The 17,600-nt window shown below is 62.5% G+C and overlaps 2 protein-coding genes across 5 annotated transcripts; both read right to left on the bottom strand.

Moving 5' to 3' along the window:
• Positions 1–1,241: 1,241 nt before the first annotated feature.
• Positions 1,242–3,298, bottom strand: DNASE1L2 (deoxyribonuclease 1 like 2). Its single transcript, XM_044234033.1, has 8 exons — positions 3,228–3,298; positions 2,818–2,978; positions 2,639–2,727; positions 2,451–2,534; positions 2,278–2,378; positions 2,099–2,211; positions 1,708–1,959; positions 1,242–1,349 (listed from the first exon to the last, which is right to left on the bottom strand). The coding sequence occupies exons 2-8, from the start codon at positions 2,959–2,961 to the stop codon at positions 1,296–1,298; spliced, it is 837 nt and encodes a 278-aa protein (XP_044089968.1). The 5' UTR covers positions 2,962–2,978; positions 3,228–3,298; the 3' UTR covers positions 1,242–1,295.
• A 765-nt stretch (positions 3,299–4,063) lies between these two features.
• On the bottom strand, positions 4,064–13,313 carry E4F1 (E4F transcription factor 1). 4 transcript variants are annotated; one of them, XM_044234027.1, is made up of 14 exons: positions 13,122–13,309; positions 10,637–10,788; positions 9,745–9,850; positions 7,398–7,591; positions 7,193–7,313; positions 6,931–7,092; positions 6,673–6,839; positions 6,181–6,390; positions 5,789–5,894; positions 5,413–5,630; positions 5,000–5,198; positions 4,771–4,913; positions 4,639–4,701; positions 4,064–4,559 (listed from the first exon to the last, which is right to left on the bottom strand). In XM_044234027.1, exons 1-14 carry the CDS (start codon positions 13,285–13,287, stop codon positions 4,203–4,205), a joined length of 2,364 nt encoding a protein of 787 aa, XP_044089962.1. In that variant the 5' UTR covers positions 13,288–13,309; the 3' UTR covers positions 4,064–4,202. The 4 variants fall into 4 exon arrangements, with proteins under 4 accessions (XP_044089962.1, XP_044089961.1, XP_044089963.1 ...); XM_044234026.1 differs by having other exon boundaries at positions 5,789–5,897; positions 13,122–13,308; XM_044234028.1 differs by lacking the exon at positions 13,122–13,309 and adding an exon at positions 12,373–12,580 and having other exon boundaries at positions 5,789–5,897.
• Between the last annotated feature and the right edge of the window lie 4,287 nt (positions 13,314–17,600).

The following is a 17,600-nucleotide window of genomic DNA, read 5'->3' as shown; positions in this document are numbered from 1 at the left end:
CTTTACCAGAGCAGAAGTGGAGCGAAGTCCTTGAGTGATCCCATCCCTGGCTACCCAAATGCCTGACTGCTGGGGGTGACCCCTAGGCCGGTGACCCATAGAGGACCCCCCAGAGGAAAGCCCTTTGGCCGCCACATCTGCCCATTGAGATTGAGGGAGCACAGTGGTCCAGAGACTAGGGGGAAGAGGCGTGGTGAGGGGCGGGGGAGGCAGACCTGGGGAGTCTGCGCTGCAGGACCCGCGGTCTGTCTTTGGAAAGATCACACTAGATTTGTCCAGACCTTAAAGCTTTTTCCTCCATACAGTTCAGGCCACTTCCCAGACCCACCACCAAGTGGAGTTGTTTCCAAAACCAGAAGGCTTACTGGGCCCCCGTACCCTAGTTCTGCACATTCCCAGTCCCCAGGCGACGGGCTTCCTGGGATATGGGCCACGGTTCTCCCTGATAAGCCCTTGCCCAGCCCAGGGCTCCCGAGAAGGACCCTACCCAGGCTGGCCTCATGAAGGGGCTCTGCATCCATGTGGGGTGTGTGGGTGGCCCCTGCCTGGGCCGCGTGAGGAGTCCAGCCTGCTCACCACTGAAGGGCTCCCTGCACGTCGCAGAGCTGCGTACTCGCGGGGCCTCCTGACTGCCTGTTCCTGCGTTACTGCACGGGGCCCCTCATATGCAGGTGTCTGCAAGTCTGCAGGCCCCCGGGATTGGGGGGCGGGAGGGACACCAGGGGCTGGGAGGTTGGCCTTGCACGTCAACACTGTGGCAGTGTTTTTACCCCAAGCGCACTCAGCCGGTGTTTGGAAGCGTTTGTGGTCTGTGCAATGAAAGGAAGCGACGGGCGTGTCGGAGCCAGCCTGGTCTGGGGATCATTCGTCCCCAGCAGGGAGTAAAATGGCCAAGCCAGGCCGGCCCTATCCCATAGGGGCAGGGACCCAGGGCCCACTGGGCTGCAGGACCAAAGTTTGGGCCTCAGAGGGTTCGAGTCCTAAGAAAGGACGTGGAGGCCTTGAAGCCGACCAGCACGCTGTCCTGGCTGAGCGCCGGCTCGAGTTTATTGAGCACTGCCCTGTGCCCAGCGCTCTGCAGGCCACTCCTCACAAGCCTGGGAGGTAGATGGAGTAGCCCATTTCACAGATGGGCAAACAGACTGCGTGGTCCTGTGATGTTTCCTAGCCGCTCGTCCCACCAGCTCTGCCCTCAGCCTTGCTGGAGGCTGGCCAGCTCCCCACAAGGAGCCCTGCAGGACTGTTCTCCTGGCCTGAGTCTGGAGGCCGCTTCCCGGACCAGGCCTTGAGGGTTTTCAGTGCGACTTCAGAGTCACCTCCACAGGAAAATGGTCACTGATGGCGAGGGCCTGGAGAGGAAGCAGAGCCTGAGCCCCCTGCTGGGAAGCCTGCCCTCCCTCTGGGCCCCACCTAGGAAAAGGAGCAACCCCTCACTGCCTCCACTGCCCACACCCCTATGCTGCCCGCCCCCCTATGCTGGCCAGGGATGGAGCCCACTGTGCTGCCCGCAGGTGGGCTGGGGCCCAGACTGGAGAAACACCCCCCCCCAAACCCCTGAGAAGAGGCAAGGGCATCTTCTGCCATCCCAGACGGTCCCTTCAGCCAGAACTGAGCCTCTTACGGGCTCTGTGTTCTGGGCGCTGGTGGAGGGAGGGGCGCGCCCTTGCCCCTCCGCCCCGCCCCGCCCCGCCCCGCCCCAGCGCTCACCTGAGCCTGGTCCAGGCCGAACTCCTCCTGGAAGTTGTGCACGGTGGCCGACTGGGGCTTGAGGCTCCTGCGCAGGCGGGCGCCGCACGCCACGATGCGGTCATAGGCGCAGTCCGAGTTGCCCACGGTGGTGTCAGCGCTGTCTGGGATGAGCCACTTGAAGACCTCGCTGCTGCGCAGGCGGACAGAAGGCCAGTCGCGCTCCCGCACGTAGTTGCAGTCGGCGTTGAAGTCGCCCAGGAACAGTAAGTCCTGCGGGGACCGCGGAGCCAGGGCTGAGCCCACGGGCGCCGAACCCTCCCCGCGCAGCACCCTCCAGCACACGCGCACTCTCCCCGCACCGCACGCCCCCCGCCCCGCACGCGCGCACAGGGGCAGGGGCGGGCCTTACGTCCGTGCCCCACTTGTCGATCACGTCCAGGTACACGTCGTAGAGAGCATCGATCTCCGCCACGGCCCGATGCGGCGCCGCGTGCAGCGGGATGAGCACCAACTCCCCGGCAGCTGCGGGAGGCACGGGTCAGAGGCGGGGCAGGGGGGCGGAGTTTCCCGGGAAGGAGGGGGCCTCACCTGAGCCGGGGGCAGAGAACTTGACCACGAACGGTTCCCGGCTGAAGGCGTCCTCTGGGTCCGGGTACTGGTACGTGTCCACGACCGACACCGCGTCCTTCCTGGGGGAAGGAGGTGGGTAGGCGCGCTGAGCCGGCCCCTCCCGCCCCGCGTGCCCGGGCCCCGCCCCTCACCTGTAAACAAACAGGTACATTTCCTTGTACTGGTCCCGACCCAGGGGCTCGCTGCTCACGAAGCTGTACTTGTGCCTGGACACGCTGCAGAGACACGGGCCAGGCACCGGGTCAAGGCACGATCCAGGCCAGATCCGGGCCTGGACTCTGAACCCTGGGCCCTATCCACCCGCCCTTCCTCCCCACACCTGTTGATCTGCTCCATGAGAGCGGACACAGCGCTCAGGTCTGGGTCTCGCACCTCCTGCACCAGCGTGATGTCATAGCCAGCCAGGATCTGGGGGAGGGACGGGCAGGTGCGGGGTCACGCGCTGTGGATTCACCCGGGAGGCCCAGCTGCTGCCCCGCCCCTGGTCCCTGGCCTCACTTGCGCAATGATGCTGCCACAGGCCGGATCCGTCACTTTGCTGTCACCAAAGCTCTGGATGTTGAAAGCTCCAATGCGCAGAGCGGCAGCTCCTGCGGCCCCCAGGGCCCAGAGCGCGGCCACTAGGACCCGGGGCCCACACATGGCGGAGAGCAGGTAGGCTGGGAGGGACAGACTCGCTCCTGAGCGTGGACCTGGAGTCAGACACTCCGAACTACCCGTCTGTGCCCCAGCCCTGGGGGACCGGCAAGGACCTGTGATTCAGAGGTCCAAGGAGGATCCTTCCCCCACCTCTCCCCAGTGGTGTGCTAGGTTTACCACGGCCATTCTACTCCTTGGGTAAACTGAGGCTCCAATAGAGGGACCCCACCCCCATCTAGGCTCCTGGTCAGCCCAGTCCCCAGACTCACCTGGGATGTGGATGGGGCGGTATTTGAGACTCAGGATCAAGGTCGGAGATCCAGGCTGGGGGTGTGTCTGTGGCAGGAGACCCGACGCCTCGGGTTTGGTGGGGCAGGAATTGTAGGCCAGGGCCCAGGCGGGTATTTGAGGCCCTTGTCCAGGGAGGGGCTACACTGCTCTGGCCCCACCCCCTCTGCAGAGATGGACACTGGAACTGCTGGTTCCAGTTCCCGGGGAGAGCCCTGGGGGCAAGGTGGCAGGGGATCCGCCCTGAGCTGGCGCTGGCACGAAGACCGTCAGAAGCAGGACCCTGATGACCCTGCCGGCTCTGCGAAATTGTGTCCGGACTGGATGAGAGGGCCAGCCACCCAAGGTCCAGCCCTTGTTCTTGTTCACGCACCCCCCACCCCCAACTAGGTCACCCAGAATCTCCCTCCCTCAGGGGTGCCCCCTGAGGGAAGGCAGGCAGTCCATTCATTAAACACCTTCCTGGTGGGTCTCCTGCTGCTTCTTCATTGTCACCTCTGGATAAAAGGTCATGGTTCCCGGGCCTTCCAGCCTGGTCCCCTGCCCGTGCACCCCCCCAAACAGCCCCATGGTTGGAGGCTGTGAAGCAGCACCCCCTTCTCCCCACCTCCATGGGGCTGGGGAAGACAGGGTCATGACTCCAGCTGGGCAGGGCGGCGGCAGCAGGCTGCCCGTCCACATGCCAGGGACACCCACGCACCCCGCGGTGCCCTAGCTCCAGTGCCAGCCCTGGGAGGGGTGGCCAGGCACCTGAGTCTGCAGGGGGAGGGCAGGTGGGGGCCCCCAAGGGAAGCTGCCTGGGCAGTGGCATCACAAGTGGCAGGTTTTTGTGTTTTATTGTAAAGCAACAAAAAACTATTTACACTCCCACACCCGCTCTGAACACCTGAATTCTATGGCCCCTCTTCTGTGGCTCCTTGCCCCTGCCCCAGCTCAGGAGCCTGCGGGCCGCCGAGCTAGACAATAACCGTTTGCACCTCGAGCTGGCCCTCGGGGGACGCGATGACCAGCTCGCCCGCGTGCTCCAGGATCTCAATGTCCTCTGATGAAACCATAGTCACAGTGGCCTGCTCGGTGCCAGTGGCGCCCGCACGGGCCGTGAGTACAGTGCCCTCGCTGATGGCCGAGGCCAGCGTCATGGCCACCTGCTCTGTCAGGCTCTCGGGTGTAGCGATGGTGATGGTGTCGGCTGCAGCCGCCTCTGGGCCCAGCCCTGCCTCCTGGTCCATGGTCACATTCTGCACGATGATCTGGTGCCCGGCGCTGGCCTGGTGCACGATTTGCTGCACCACCTTCATGATGTGGCTGTCCACCTGCGGCAGCAGGCGGCTCAGCAGGTGGCTGTGGGGCAGGCGCCAGGCCACCCCCTCCGGCCCTTCCCCTGGCCCCCACCTCCGTCTGGGTGCCCTCGATGATCTCCGCGGCTTCATGGGTCTCTGCGTCATCCGCAGCGGCCTGGACGAGGGAGAGAGGTCAGCCTGGCAGTTCTAAGCCCCAGCCCCACCCCAGCGGCCCCACACCCACCTCGATGATGTACTCCTGGGTGTCCGCCACCACGGACGAGAACTCCACCAGCACGGTGTGCGGGTCCTCGGCGAGCACGGTGGCGGCTGCTGTGGGGTTCTCCTCGGACACCAGCAGCTCTTCTACCTCCAGCAGGCAGCCCCCTGGGGGCGGGGGGCTTGGTCAGCAGCGCTGTGGCCCTCCCGGCCGCCCCCACCCCCACCCCCCGCTGCTGCCCCGCGGCCCTGACCTTTGGTGCGCAGGTGCCGGTTGAGCGTGCCGTGCTCGGCAAAGCCGCGGCCACACCTGTAACACTTGAAGGGCTTCTCCCCTGTGTGGTGCCGCACGTGCCGCACCAGGGAGCCCTTCTCCCGGAAGCCTCTGCTGCAGAACGGGCACACGTGCGGCTTCTCCTCCAGATGCGTCCGGAAGTGCACCTGCTGGGCATTCTGTGGGGCCCCACCGTCAGCACCCACCTGGCCTCGGCAGAGGCTCAGTATGCGGCTCTCCCACCCCCGCCACGGGCTGAGGAAAAGCAGGGGCTGAGGGAAAGGGCCTGGGCCGGGCAGGAGGGGCGAGGGGCTGCGTGGGGAAGGGGGCGCTGGGATCTGGCCCAGGACAGGGGAGCCTGCGGGTCATGGGGGTCAGGTGCCAGGGTCCCACCTTGGTCTTGTAGCACTTGCCACACTCGGGACACGGGTAGGGTCGCTCGTCAGAGTGGACACGCCGGTGGCCACGGACGTGGGCGATGGTCTTGTAGAGCTTCCCACAGTCTCCACAGCGGAAGCGGCGCTCGCGCACGTGGACCTCCTGGTGCTTCTTGAGCAGGTAGGCCTTGGGGAAGGCCTTGCCACACTGCATGCATGTGAATGGCCTTGGCCCTGGGGATATAGGTGAGGTCAGGCCAGGGCTGTCCCTCGAGGGCCTCCTGCCTGCTGACCGCCCAGGGACCAACCTAGCCGCCCACTGTACACCCAAGGCCCATCTGCTGCCAGTGCCACAACCCCTGCCACCCCCCATTCCACACCCCGACACCCACCTGCATGGCCCCTTTTGTGGGCTTCCAGGGTGGCCGCCGTCGGGAAGGTCTCACTGCACTGAGGGCACGGGTGGGTCCTGGGCACAGTGGAGGCCCCACTGGCCACCTGCTGGGGGTGGGGGGTGGCCACAGCATGCTTCCAGCACCCACTGTGGTGAGACCCCAGCAGTACTGAGGAGAACAGACCCATGGCAACCGCCCCCCCTCCCCGGTCCCACAAACTCCATCATGAGCCCCGGGAAGGCAGTGAACAGGGAACAAAGTTCCTGCAGAAGGGGCTCGATTTTTCCACCACAGGGAACACAGCAGGGAGGTAGCCGCTGGGCTGGACCAGTGACCCTGTAGCTGGGGTCCAGCCCCCACTGAAGTACGCCGGCAGCGCAGGCACCTACTGTCTCCACGGGCTCCACCTCCAGCAGCGGCAGCTCTGGGGTACCGTCTCCCAGGGTCTGGGGACTGGGTGCGGCGGGAGGGGCTGGCTCCAGGGCCCCCTCCTCTCCGGTGACGCGCTCAAGGACAATGCCGGAGTTCTGCATGGCCTGGTGCAGCAGGTTCTCACGGCCACTCTCGCTGGAACAGGGAAGCTCCTCGGGGCCCGGGGGCTGTAGGCACACGTCCCCACTTGTAGCCACTGCACAGGACAGACCCTGCGGGGCCCAAACTGTGCGTACCCAGAAGAGCACTTCAAGGAGCCCCACAGCCCGTGCTCCCCACCCTCACTCTTCCTGCCCCCGGCCCCTTGCTGTCCTCTGGCCACTGGAGTCCTGCCTCCAGACTGAGCACCAGGAAGGCAGGCCGGGTCAGTCCTGTTCCCACTGGATCCAGTGACCAGAACAGAGCCTGGCAGTGGGCAGACAGAGGCCACTCCCCAGGGTGGCCCGCACCTCTGCAGCCAGGCCTTTCATGCCCAGGGGCAGCTCTTGCATCTGGACGTGGACTTCATGGATGACCGTGCCCTTGGCATCTGTCACCAGGTGAATCACAGGCGAGGTCTCCATAGGTTCTCCTGACACTGATGAAGATGGGACCGTCCCCATGGTGGAGCCAGACCCTTCAAGGCAGAAGCCAAAGAACTTTGAAAAAGCCCGCCCAGCAGGGTAGCCCCCAGGCCAGCGGCCAGGGTCAGGGCAGGGGGTCCCTACCTCGCTGGGCTGCAGGTGGGTCCTCCTTGCCGATAAGCACATCCTTGCTCATGCTGAAGCGGATTTTCTCTGTGCATGGGGTGAGAGACTTGAGGTGCCGGGTCAGCGCACCCGACTCCCGGAAGCTCTTCCCACACTTGGCACACTTATAGGGGCGCTCATCTGTGGAGAGAACAGAGTCGGCTCCAGGCAGGGCCAGCAGCCCCAGGGAAGGCAGGCCCAGAGCCACAGCCTCACAGTCCCCGGTCCCCGCCTGGCTCACCCGTGTGCCGCCGGTGGTGCCGGATGAGTGAGCCCTTGGTCCGGAAGGAGGCCCCGCACAGCTTGCACTCATGGTCCTTGCGGCTACTGTGGGTCACCATGTGGGCCTTGAGGATGCTGCCCTGGGGGGGAGGGGACAGTGGGGCTCAGGCGCTGCCGGGGCAGGAGGGGGAGGCGGCCCGCCCGCATGCAGCCCCGGGGCCCACCGTCTTGAAGGTCTTGTGGCACAGCACACACACGTAGCGGCCTTCCTCGTTCACCAGTAGCTTCACCTGAGCCTGCTGGCCCTCCCCGCCGAGCACAGGCCCCCGACGGCTGGGGCTGCCCGGGGCTTCTGCCATCTCGCCGTCCCCTGGCTCTGCCTCGGCAGCCACGATGACCTCTTTGATGTGTCCGCCGCCTGAAGAAAGGCTGGTCAGCCCGAGCCACCTCGGATCCCTCACTGGGAACACTGCCAGGCGGGCCGGGAGGAGGCAGTGCAGCTGTCCCGACCACCCTCCGGCCCTGGGGCCTGACACCTGCCCTGCGAGCCAGAGGCGCCTTGTCTGAGTCTGCAGAACCGCCGGGGCCCTCCAAGACCCCGGAATGGTTCCAGCGAGGAGCCCCAGCGTGAGCAATGGTGTCCCCTCCTAAATCTAGGGGCACAGGACTAGATGTGGGCAGGGGTCCTGCCACCCCTGGGGACAAGTGAGTGCCAGCATGGAGATGAGAGTGAGCCATCTGCCCTGCTCACTGCCCCCCGGGGATCGCCCTCTATGTCTGGAGGCTGGGAGGGCCGGGGACACGTCTGGGGGCGCGAGCGCTCCTAGACACCTGGGACTGCCCGAGGGAGGAGGCCGGGCTTTAGCACCTCTCACGGGTGATGAAGAGATGTTGACAACGTGCAAAGCTAAGCTGTAAACATACTTCACAATTTCTGCTCCTAAAAATGAGGTGTGGGAACCGGCTATAAAGCCACCCTTAGGAACTATCTCAGTCGGGCGGGCGGTGTTTTGACGAGCCACTCTCCCAAACAGAACGGAAGCGCTGTGACTCAGAAATAATTAGGGGCATCTCTCGCCTGTGCCCTGGCTGACGCGCCCGAGCTCTATCTCTCCTCCGCCCCAGATGCAAACTTCTGAAAGGACCCGGACTTCTGCCGAACAAGGACTTGAGACAGCGTGGCGCAACAGGCAGTGGATGGAGGGGTCAAGGAAGAAGGAACGTGGCTGCCCGAGTCCAGGGAGGAAATTCAAGTTTGTCCGCAGGGAAGAGGCAGGAGGGCCTGGTACAGGTACCGCTCCACAGTCCCCACCCACTGAGGCTCCCAGCCCGGCAAGCCCTGAGTCCTGAGATGCCAGCAACTGGCTGTTTCAGACTCTAGCTGACCTGGACCAATGAGCAGCTGACATCAAGGGGACATCTGGGGCACCCAAGGGGGCAAGAGAGGCAGGAGGTGCCAGAGAGGAGCCCCCCCAAGCTCAGGGCAGAGCAGCCAAGCAGCAGGTGTGGGCCGGCTGGAGGCTGGGGTGCTGTAAAGGGACCTGGCGGGCCAGGGGTCCGGAACCTGTAGGTTCCCTCCAAGCCCAGGGAACTGGTTTCCTACATGACACCACTCATGCCGTGCCGGGGCCAGAGCGCAGCCCCATCTCCGCCATGACAACATTCCTGTCCCCGAGCAGCACAGGCAAACGTCCCCGTCCACAGGAATGTCAGACAGCACTGAGAGTGGGACAGGTGTCCTGCCGCCGCCCTGCGGCGGGACTTCGGCAGAAAGGCCTACTCTGACATTCCCCGCCCTGAGGTCTCCTCCATCTCTCTTCCCGTCCCAGCTGTCCCTAGGGCTTCGTGAGGCCAAGTTCCTCCTGTTGCCCAAACCTGAACCTGCCAGGCCGCCCACTCACACACCTGCCAAGACTCCTGCCCCGCAGAGCGCCAGGGACTGACCACGGCCTCCCCGGCCTCCCTCCCTGCAGGGACACGCCCAGCCCCTGGCTGCCCTTTGAAGGGTCCCCTTCCCAGTCCAGACCTGTCAACACCCCTCTCCTACCTCAGTAGAGCACCCGAACTTAAAAAGAGCCACAAGGAGGCTGACCTGGCTCCACACGCTCATAAAAGCCAGGTGCGCATCAGGGCACGCGTCACCACCCCCACACGGGAGGGGACAGCCAAGGTCAGACAGCAGGTCAGGACAGAGCTGGAGCAGCAAGTGCATCCCGAGCTCCCCCAACCTGACCCTTCAGAGCCAACCACGGGTTAGGGAGCAGGACCGGGGGTGGTAGAAAAATAGCGAAGGTTCCAGAAGGACCCAGGAAAAAACAGTCTGGGGAAGCAGCAGCAGGACACAGAACACCCAGCAAGGACTCTGAGTATAGGCTGCACGCCTCCCCTCTCCCGCAGGGCCCGCTGCCCAGTGCTCGGCCCTCCTCAGCCAGGCCTTGCTCTCAGGGGAGCAGAGAGACAGGGTGGCGAGGGTCCCCAGCCTCCAGTGCTGACCACAGACAGCTGACAGGTCAGCAACAGCTGTGCAGAGAGCGACATGAGGACAGCCACGGTGGGACCGTGCTGGCTTACCGACGATGTCAGGTGTGTGGCTCATGTCTGCTGTCAAAGCGGCCGCCTCCACCACGATGTGGGCCACAGTGATGGGCTCCTCCGGGCTCGCCACTGCTGGCACCACCTATTGAGGGGGGACGGGGACACACAGGACTCAGCTGTGGGGCTCCAGAGCACCCCTGGCTTGGAGAGGAAGGCTTGGGTTTATGTCCCTGCAGAAAGGCTGTGGTAGGGCCTTTCATCTCCTCCAGCAACTCTCCTGTCCCTACCCTGAGCCTGACTCCCACCTGGTCCCTCCACTCCAGGCCTAAGGGGTCAGCATCATCACTCAAATGCCACTGGCCACCATGGGCCGAACGCAGAGCACTGAGCACCCTTGTGGAGAAGGGCTCCAGGGGGAGGTGGCCCCACCAGCCCCAGCCAGGGGAGCAAGGGAAAGAGCCCCAGGTATGTGTGACTGGGGGTCTTCCTGGAGGAAAGGGCACCACCGGGAGGGGCTGGGGAAGGGCACAGGGTCAGAGTGAGACAGGTGTGAGCCCTGTGACTTCTGGGCCACTCCCTGTGATGACCTGAGGTAGCCCCTGTCCCAAGTCTACACGATGAGGATGATGAGAGTGAGGGTGCTGTGTCCCTTAACGAGACCACGTGTGTAGTCCAAGCGTGCACACAGTGCCACAAAGTCAGCCACTTTCACGACAAGGGGGCTCCCACCCTTGGTGGGATCCTGAGGAACTGTGTGTACACGGCAGGAGACAAGCCCTGAGGCAAGACGGGTCCTGAGGTTCCAAGAAAGGAGGGATCTCAACTGCACAGGCTCTGGCTGCACTCACCGCCCCACCAGCTGTCAGGGGAGCCCCGGGGGGCAGCGCACACATGCAAGCGTATGTGCAGGGCGGGGGTGGGGACTCACCTCCTGGCCCAGCAGCGCACCGGCAGCAGGGGCTGCAGGCGAGGCCTCCTGGGTGGCCCGCTGGCACACCTTCTGGAGCTTGTGCTGAACAAAGTCTTCCAAGGCAGTGAACTCTGCCTGGCAGCGGCCACATCTGTGCACGTCGTCTTCATCTGCAAAGAACCTGTGGTCACTGGGGCTCGGGAGGCCTCCAGGCCCGGGGGGCCATCAGCAGCAGAGGTAGCTTCCCCAGCTTCCCATGGAGGCCCGGGATGCCAACCCCCATCCTCCAAGGGTCAGCAGAGAGGCACCCACGGCAGGGAGGGCAGCACCCAGCAGGCAGCGGTCCCGCCCATACAGGTAGGCTGCGGAGCCTTGTATATCCCTAGCCCCCACTTCAGAGATGAGGGAACAGAGAGGCTCAGGGGCAGCTAGGAGGTGGGGGGATCCGCCCATGCCAGTCTGGGGGAGTGGGGGATTAAGACTGTTGGGCTATCCGTATGCCCTTCAGCACCTCTGGGTCCATCTGCTTGTCTGTAAAATGGGCCAACGCCTTTTACGGTGTACAGTGCAGCGGGCATCATTGCGCTGAAGCCCGCAGGGCTCTGCCTGAGAGGCCAGCCCTCAGCAAATGCAAAAGAGGCAGCACACCCTGACCCATAACCCTCTTTCCCCACTGACTTGCTGCTTCATTGTTTCTGAACAGGTTCTGTTCTCCTGAAGACACTTGGGGGGAAACTTCCCAGAGGGGCTCCACACCCCCAGGAACATCACACCTGAGCCCCTCACCATGTAGGCTGACCAGCCAGTGGCTGCCCCAGGTCCTATGGAAGAGACTTCCCACTCACTGAGTCCCTACTGGGTGCCAGACACCTCACTGGGGATGTCACCAAAACCAGGCAGCACCCTGGGGAAATAAAGATGACTATTCTCATTCTAGAAAAATGACCTGAGATTCAAGGCCACCCCGCTGGTGAAGTGTTAGGACCAGAGGCTGAACCTGAGGGTCTACCCTGGAAGGCCTGCCATTTGCACAATGGGATGGAGGGGATGTCCCTTGTGCATCCATAAAAGTCTTCCACAAAAGTTCACCAGTTCCCACCACCTGACATGTGGTCCCACGTCAAGGTCGAACACAGGGCTAGCACAGAGAAGGAGCCCAGTCAACGTCTTCTGAACTAATGAGCAAAGGAAAGCCTAAACCACAGCCATGAGTGGCCCACAGAAGACCACCATCCCCTCCAGGTGGCTCACGGTCATGAGCCAAGCACTGAGATGCCCACCACCCTCTTAACCGTCCCACCGGGCAGGCCAAGTCTGACTCAGCGTTACCCAACGCAGAAGGGGACCGGCAGTGCCACACAACACGGACAGGGCTGGGGGCGAGCCCAGCAGGGCACGGCAATGGAAAAAGAGATCCCTCTCCGGGGTGACAGTGCCTCTAATGGTCCCCCCTCCCCCAGCTGGAATTAGAAGGAGCGAAGAAAACAATGTACTGAGAATAGGAGTTCTGTGGGGAGAGAGACCACCACCCCAATATCACCAGCCAGACCCCTCCTCTCGGGCCAAGCTGGAGAGCTGAGGACAGAAACACTCCTGTCTGAAAAGCTTTCAGGGCACCTGTGGGCCCGCCCTGGGTGTGCTGACTCAGCGGGTCCCCACGTTGCTCTATCTTCCTTGTCACCACAGCCCTGGGAGGCGGCACAGCCCAGAAGTTAGGGGACCTGGCAGAGGAGTCACACAGTCTTGCTACTTACTCCCTGGGTGACCTGGCCGCTTTGACATCTTTGGACCTCAACAACAACAACAGTAGGAGCCTCCAGAGTTGGTTTTAAGATGAAAGCGTCCAATGCGGGGGTAAGTGCTTAACACGTTATTAGCAGCAGCAGCCCCCTCCCCATTCTGTAGGGAAAGGGAAGCTCACCAGCCCAGGGTCAACCAGCCAGAGAGCAGCAGATCCCGGCCGCAGCTCGCAGGCTGGTTGCAGAGCACCGGCTCTGCATCACTGGGCCCTGCTGCGGCCCCAGGGGCGAGCTCGGAGCCCGGACCCCCAGAGCCCAGTCCCCGGCAGCCTCCAGCCCCACCCCAGCCAGGGCTCTAGAGGTGCTGTGGAAGAGGGCCCAGAGGAGAGCAGAGCCGTGCCCATACAGGCGAAGACAGGCCGGACCGCGAGCCTGAGGGGCCAGGCTGGCCGTGGAGGCAATGGCAGAGGCCTCCACGGGCAGCCCCAGAGGCCTGGCCACCTGTGAATATCCGTGAGTGGATACTGAGGCCCGCGGGGTGACGGGCGCCCCGAAGGAGAGGCCTGAGGGTCTGAGGAAGCCTGGGGGGCTCGTGGAGGGCTACGCAGGACTCCCTTGGGGACCCGTGAGGTCCGCAAGGAACCGGGATCTGGGACCGTCTGTCGCGTCCGCAGCTCAGGCCATCGGGGCCTCCTCCAGCCAGGACTGAGTTGTCCACATCCCGGCCGCGCCCGACCCCGTCAGGCCCCGTCAGGCCCTGTTACCTTCCTCGCTAAAGGGCGCCGGGAGGCCTAGGAAGCCGCCAGGGGCCAAGGCCGCCGCCGCCGCCGCCGCCGCCGCGACCCCGCCCTCGCCCGCCTCCCGCCCGGCTTCGGCCCGGGCTTCTGCCGTATGCGCGGCCGTCACCCGCACTGCCATCGCGCCCTCCATGTCGCAACGCGCCGCAGGAAGATGGCGGATTTACGACCGTGTCGTCATAACAACGGGCCGCGCTGAGGAGAGCGAGAGAGAACGACGAGAGGAGGGCGGGGCCAGACCGGTTTGACAGACAGCCGGCGGGGCGGAATCTAGGAGGAGGAGCCTGGAACCGCAGAGGCGACGCCAGACTCCCAGAGAGAAGGCACGAGGCGGGGCTGCTCGGGGGCGTGGTTACAGTGGAGAGGGCAGAGAGGCGAAGGGGCGGGGTCAGAGGCGGTCCCTCGGGGCGGGGCTTAGTGCTGAAGGGTCGCGGCCCCGCGGGAGGAGCGGAGGGCTCGGTTCCCAAGCGATGTTGGGCCGGGAACCCGCAGGGATTGTCGAGGCTGGCGGTTGGCCCGCGGGACACTGCCCCCGCTCCGACAAGTAGTGTGGTGCTCACCGCCGTGGCCCTACCGCCTCGGGTCAGAACCTCCCTTGTTGGTTGCCGGGTCACAAGGAAGAACCCGAATTGGGGTTGGCTCGCGGGTAGCTTCACTAACCCTTCCTTCTACACTAATGCATTTCTTTTAAATTGTAATAAATACCCACAAGATTTACCACTGGTCACATTTAACGCATTCACAGTATTGTGGAAACATTAGCAACATCTAGTTCCGGAACCTTGTCCGGAAGGAAAGGGAAACCTGTCCCCTTAGCACTCCAGTTCTCCCCTACTCCCGGCCTCTGGCAACCACTTTCTGCCCGTCTGGCTTTGGCTTTTCTGGACATTCTCAATTAAGTGGAATTACACATGTAGTCTTAGGTCTGGCTTGTTTGGCTTAGCATAATGTTTGCCAGATTCATCGATGTTGTAGCATGACCGTACATCATTTTTTTATAGCTGAATAATACTCCATTATCTGCATAGACCAGAATGTATTCATGCACCGCATTTGGGTTGTTCCCACCTTTTATACTTATTAAGAATAATGCTACCATGAACGCGTGCAGACAAACTCCTTTTATTCTTTCTAAGACAGTCTTTAGTTCTCTCTTTGAAGCTAAGCGCCATACAGGACTTTTTCATTTGATATCAATCATCCCCATTTTGAAGAGGAAGAACTGAGGCACAGAACTGATAGGATGCTTGCCGGAGGGCAGACTGGAGACTCAAAGTCTGTCCAGAGCCATGGGCTGGAAACCCACAGGGTGTGCTCTCCCAACTCAGTTATTTTCTGTGACCCAGCCCAGTACTGGATGCCAGAGACTCAGATGAATCAGAGCTGGTCTCCTCCAGCAAGGCTGGTCTTCAGGCAAGACCAGGCAGAGACACAAGGGCCCAGGAAGAGAGTGGGCAGCTCTGCCCTGGGAAGGACACCAAGCAGAGACTGTCTCCATGCCGGGGATGCCCAGCTGGGGCCCCAGGGACCCTCAGCCTGGCAGGAGCAAGGGATGTGTGAAGCACAGGTTGGATCACTGGAGGTGGGGCTGGGGTAAGGGTGAAGCTGCTTTCTGCAGGGGACTTGCTCACTGTTGCAGGAGTTTAAGCAGATGGAGTGACAGCATTTCAAAAGGATCCCTCTGGCTACTGTGCAGAGAAAGGACCACAGAAGCAGGGAGATCCCAGATGGATGGTCTCTGAGAAGGACCAACAAGAGGAAGAACAGGTGAGGGCATGTGGCAGGGGCGCTGGGGAGGGAGGACCAGGACGACACCTCAGTTCAGGTAGTGCTGAGGAGTACTAGGGGAACCGATGTCAGAGAGACTGAGTAAGCACCCAGGAGAATGGAGTGGGGAAGGGTCTGAAAGGTGGAGAGGACAGCCTGCGTGTGGGTGACCAGGAGGAGCTGACCCAGGGGAGACAGAGAGCCTGCCCTGCTGTGTGCTCCAGAGCCATGTCAGGCTCCCCAGGAGTTGGAGAAGGGTCTCTTGATCCAGTGACTCCCATGTCCTGCCTCAGCCAGAGCCCAGGCAGGCCAGTGGACAGGCCTGAAGTCTCTGAAAGGCAGAGTGGCCAGTGGAAGACAGGAAAACCAGAGCCCCCTTCCCCCCAGATGGCCTCCTCCTGTCCCACCCAGCCCTCAGCATGGGCTCTAGCTGCACACTGTTTGACATTCAATGCTCTGGTCACAGAAACACCAGCCCCCTTTATGAGGACTGCTCAATCTCTGTTCTTTGGATGTACTTTAATTTATTTAACCAACCCCATGTTGAAGAATTTTTAGATTGTTACCATTTTTTTTTTTTTTTTGCCACTTGAATCCTTTTTCAATGACTCCCATTTTTACTTGGCTCATTAGAAGCAAAACCATATGTGAAAACACAGATTCAATTGCTGCTTGCATTTTCTAATACAATTTAAGTCCTTGCAAGGCTATTAAAATTAAATAGAGTCTGTTCTTGGGCCATCTCCATTTATGCCCCATTCAGCTTGCAGGCAGGGCTTCCTCACTTGGGGGAACCCTGGCGCCAACCATTCACAGGTATACAGTGAGCATCTACTATGTGTTGGGGACACCCCGTGATCGTGGGGTGCTCCTCTCCCATCTCCCATCCAGACACAGGGCATCTCACACCTTACTTCTCCCCACCACCCACCTCCATGAAGTGTATCAAGTGCACCATCCCTTCCAGCTTCTGGCAGGACCTCATCTGTCACAATGTCCTCTCCTGTTCCAGACCATTCCCGTCCTTCCCACTACGCTGGCTCAGGCCCTACAACTCCCAGGGAATGTTAAGGCAAACAGGTGTGACACAGCTCCACTCTGGAGTCACCTGGGTTTAATCCCAGCTCTGCATTGTCCAGCTAGTGACTCTGTGTGACTCAGTCTCCTCATCCATGAATGGGGACACAAAAAGTCCCTGCCTCCTAGGGCCGTCTCATCCAACAGCAAAATGCAGGTAAGGAGCAGTGCTCAGCGCCTAGATGTTTACTGGATGCCCAGGAAACCAAAACAACTGGGCAGTATTTTCCAAGCTGGCCGGTGGCTGGGCAGCAGTAAGACTTCCTGTTCTGGTCAGTGTATACACTAGATGCTTCTGGGTGGTGAACAAACCCGGTGCTTCCCAGAGTCAGCTCCACACCAAAACTAAGTGGGAAGAGGCAGGGAGGAAGTCTCCCCTTGTGGGTAGTGGGTACATCAGGCAGGAATATTCTGCACGCCCTGCCCTTGTGGACCATGGCCCTTCAAACGTCCTCCAGGAGTTCCCGGGGCCGGCACAGACCAACAGAAACAAGCCGGGTGTAAATAAGCAGGGCCCTAAGGGAACTCATGTCACTGGTTTACCTCATGGGTTTGGGGGTGGGGTGGGGTGGGTCCAAGCTGACTTTATGGAGATCTGGGGCCCAAGAGAACAGCAGGGGTTGACACCCTGGGAGCTGAGAGGCTGGGTGGCCTGGCACAGGGTAGACTTTCGGGAAACCGGGGCCCTTCAGAGCTCTGCTACCTGGCCCGATGGAGCGTAGTAACAAGCGAGCGCCTACCGGTGTGAACCTGCGACTCCCCTCCCAAGTAGACTTCACCCAAGAGAAATGAGTGCCTGGGTCCCCGAATGGCTGCGTGGGAACCAGAACGTCCATGCAGGTATTATTTACAGCGCTCCCAACCTGGAGACCGCACAGTGTCGCTCAACTGCGAAACAGACACACAGGGGTGTATTCTTAGGACAGCGCATAGACAAGGAGCGCGCGCTGCGGGACGGCCCCACCGACGGGCTGCTGAGCCGCAGGAGCAGCCCGTGCTTACGTCCCGGCGTTGAGACTATCTGGAAAGGCAGGGGAGGCTGTGACTCACCCCGCGGCGACAGGCTCAGGGAAGTGGCCAGGGGAGGGGATCGCTCGAGCCTGGAGAGGGGCCGCCAGGCAGCTTTCTGCCGCGACGGAGAGGCCCCGGCGCGATCCGGGCCGCGTTTGCCCGGGCGTCTATGCCGCCGCGCGGCACACCGGACGCGCGCACTTCACTGAGAGTGTGCTTCACGAGAGATGGCCGGGGCCCCCGCAGCACCGCGGCCGGCGAGCGGGGTCGCGCGGCCCCGAGCCCGGCGCCGGCAGTTACCGGCTCACGTGACCCCTGAGGCAGCCCCAAGCGCCCGGCCCTGCTAAGGCCCCGGGAGGGGGCTCCGCGCAGGTCTGGAAGCGGGAACGCCGGGCCCGCCGGGACAGAGTCCCGGGCTGGCCCTCAGCAGCGGCCTTACTCCGCCACGCGCCAGCGGCGTGTCCGCGGCGTGTCCCGGGCGGACGGCACCGCCCGGCGCCGCCCACGCGAAGGTGCGGACGTGACCCGGGCCCGAGGGGGACAGCGACTCCCCGCCCCCCTCCACGTCTACCCTAACCCTAACCCTAACCC

This window comes from Neovison vison, chromosome 14, assembly GCF_020171115.1.
Source record: "Neovison vison isolate M4711 chromosome 14, ASM_NN_V1, whole genome shotgun sequence".
NCBI classification, from domain to species: domain Eukaryota; kingdom Metazoa; phylum Chordata; class Mammalia; order Carnivora; family Mustelidae; genus Neogale; species Neogale vison.
The sequence above is the reverse complement of the archived record's forward strand: the minus strand, read 5'-3'. Positions and strand labels throughout refer to the sequence as shown.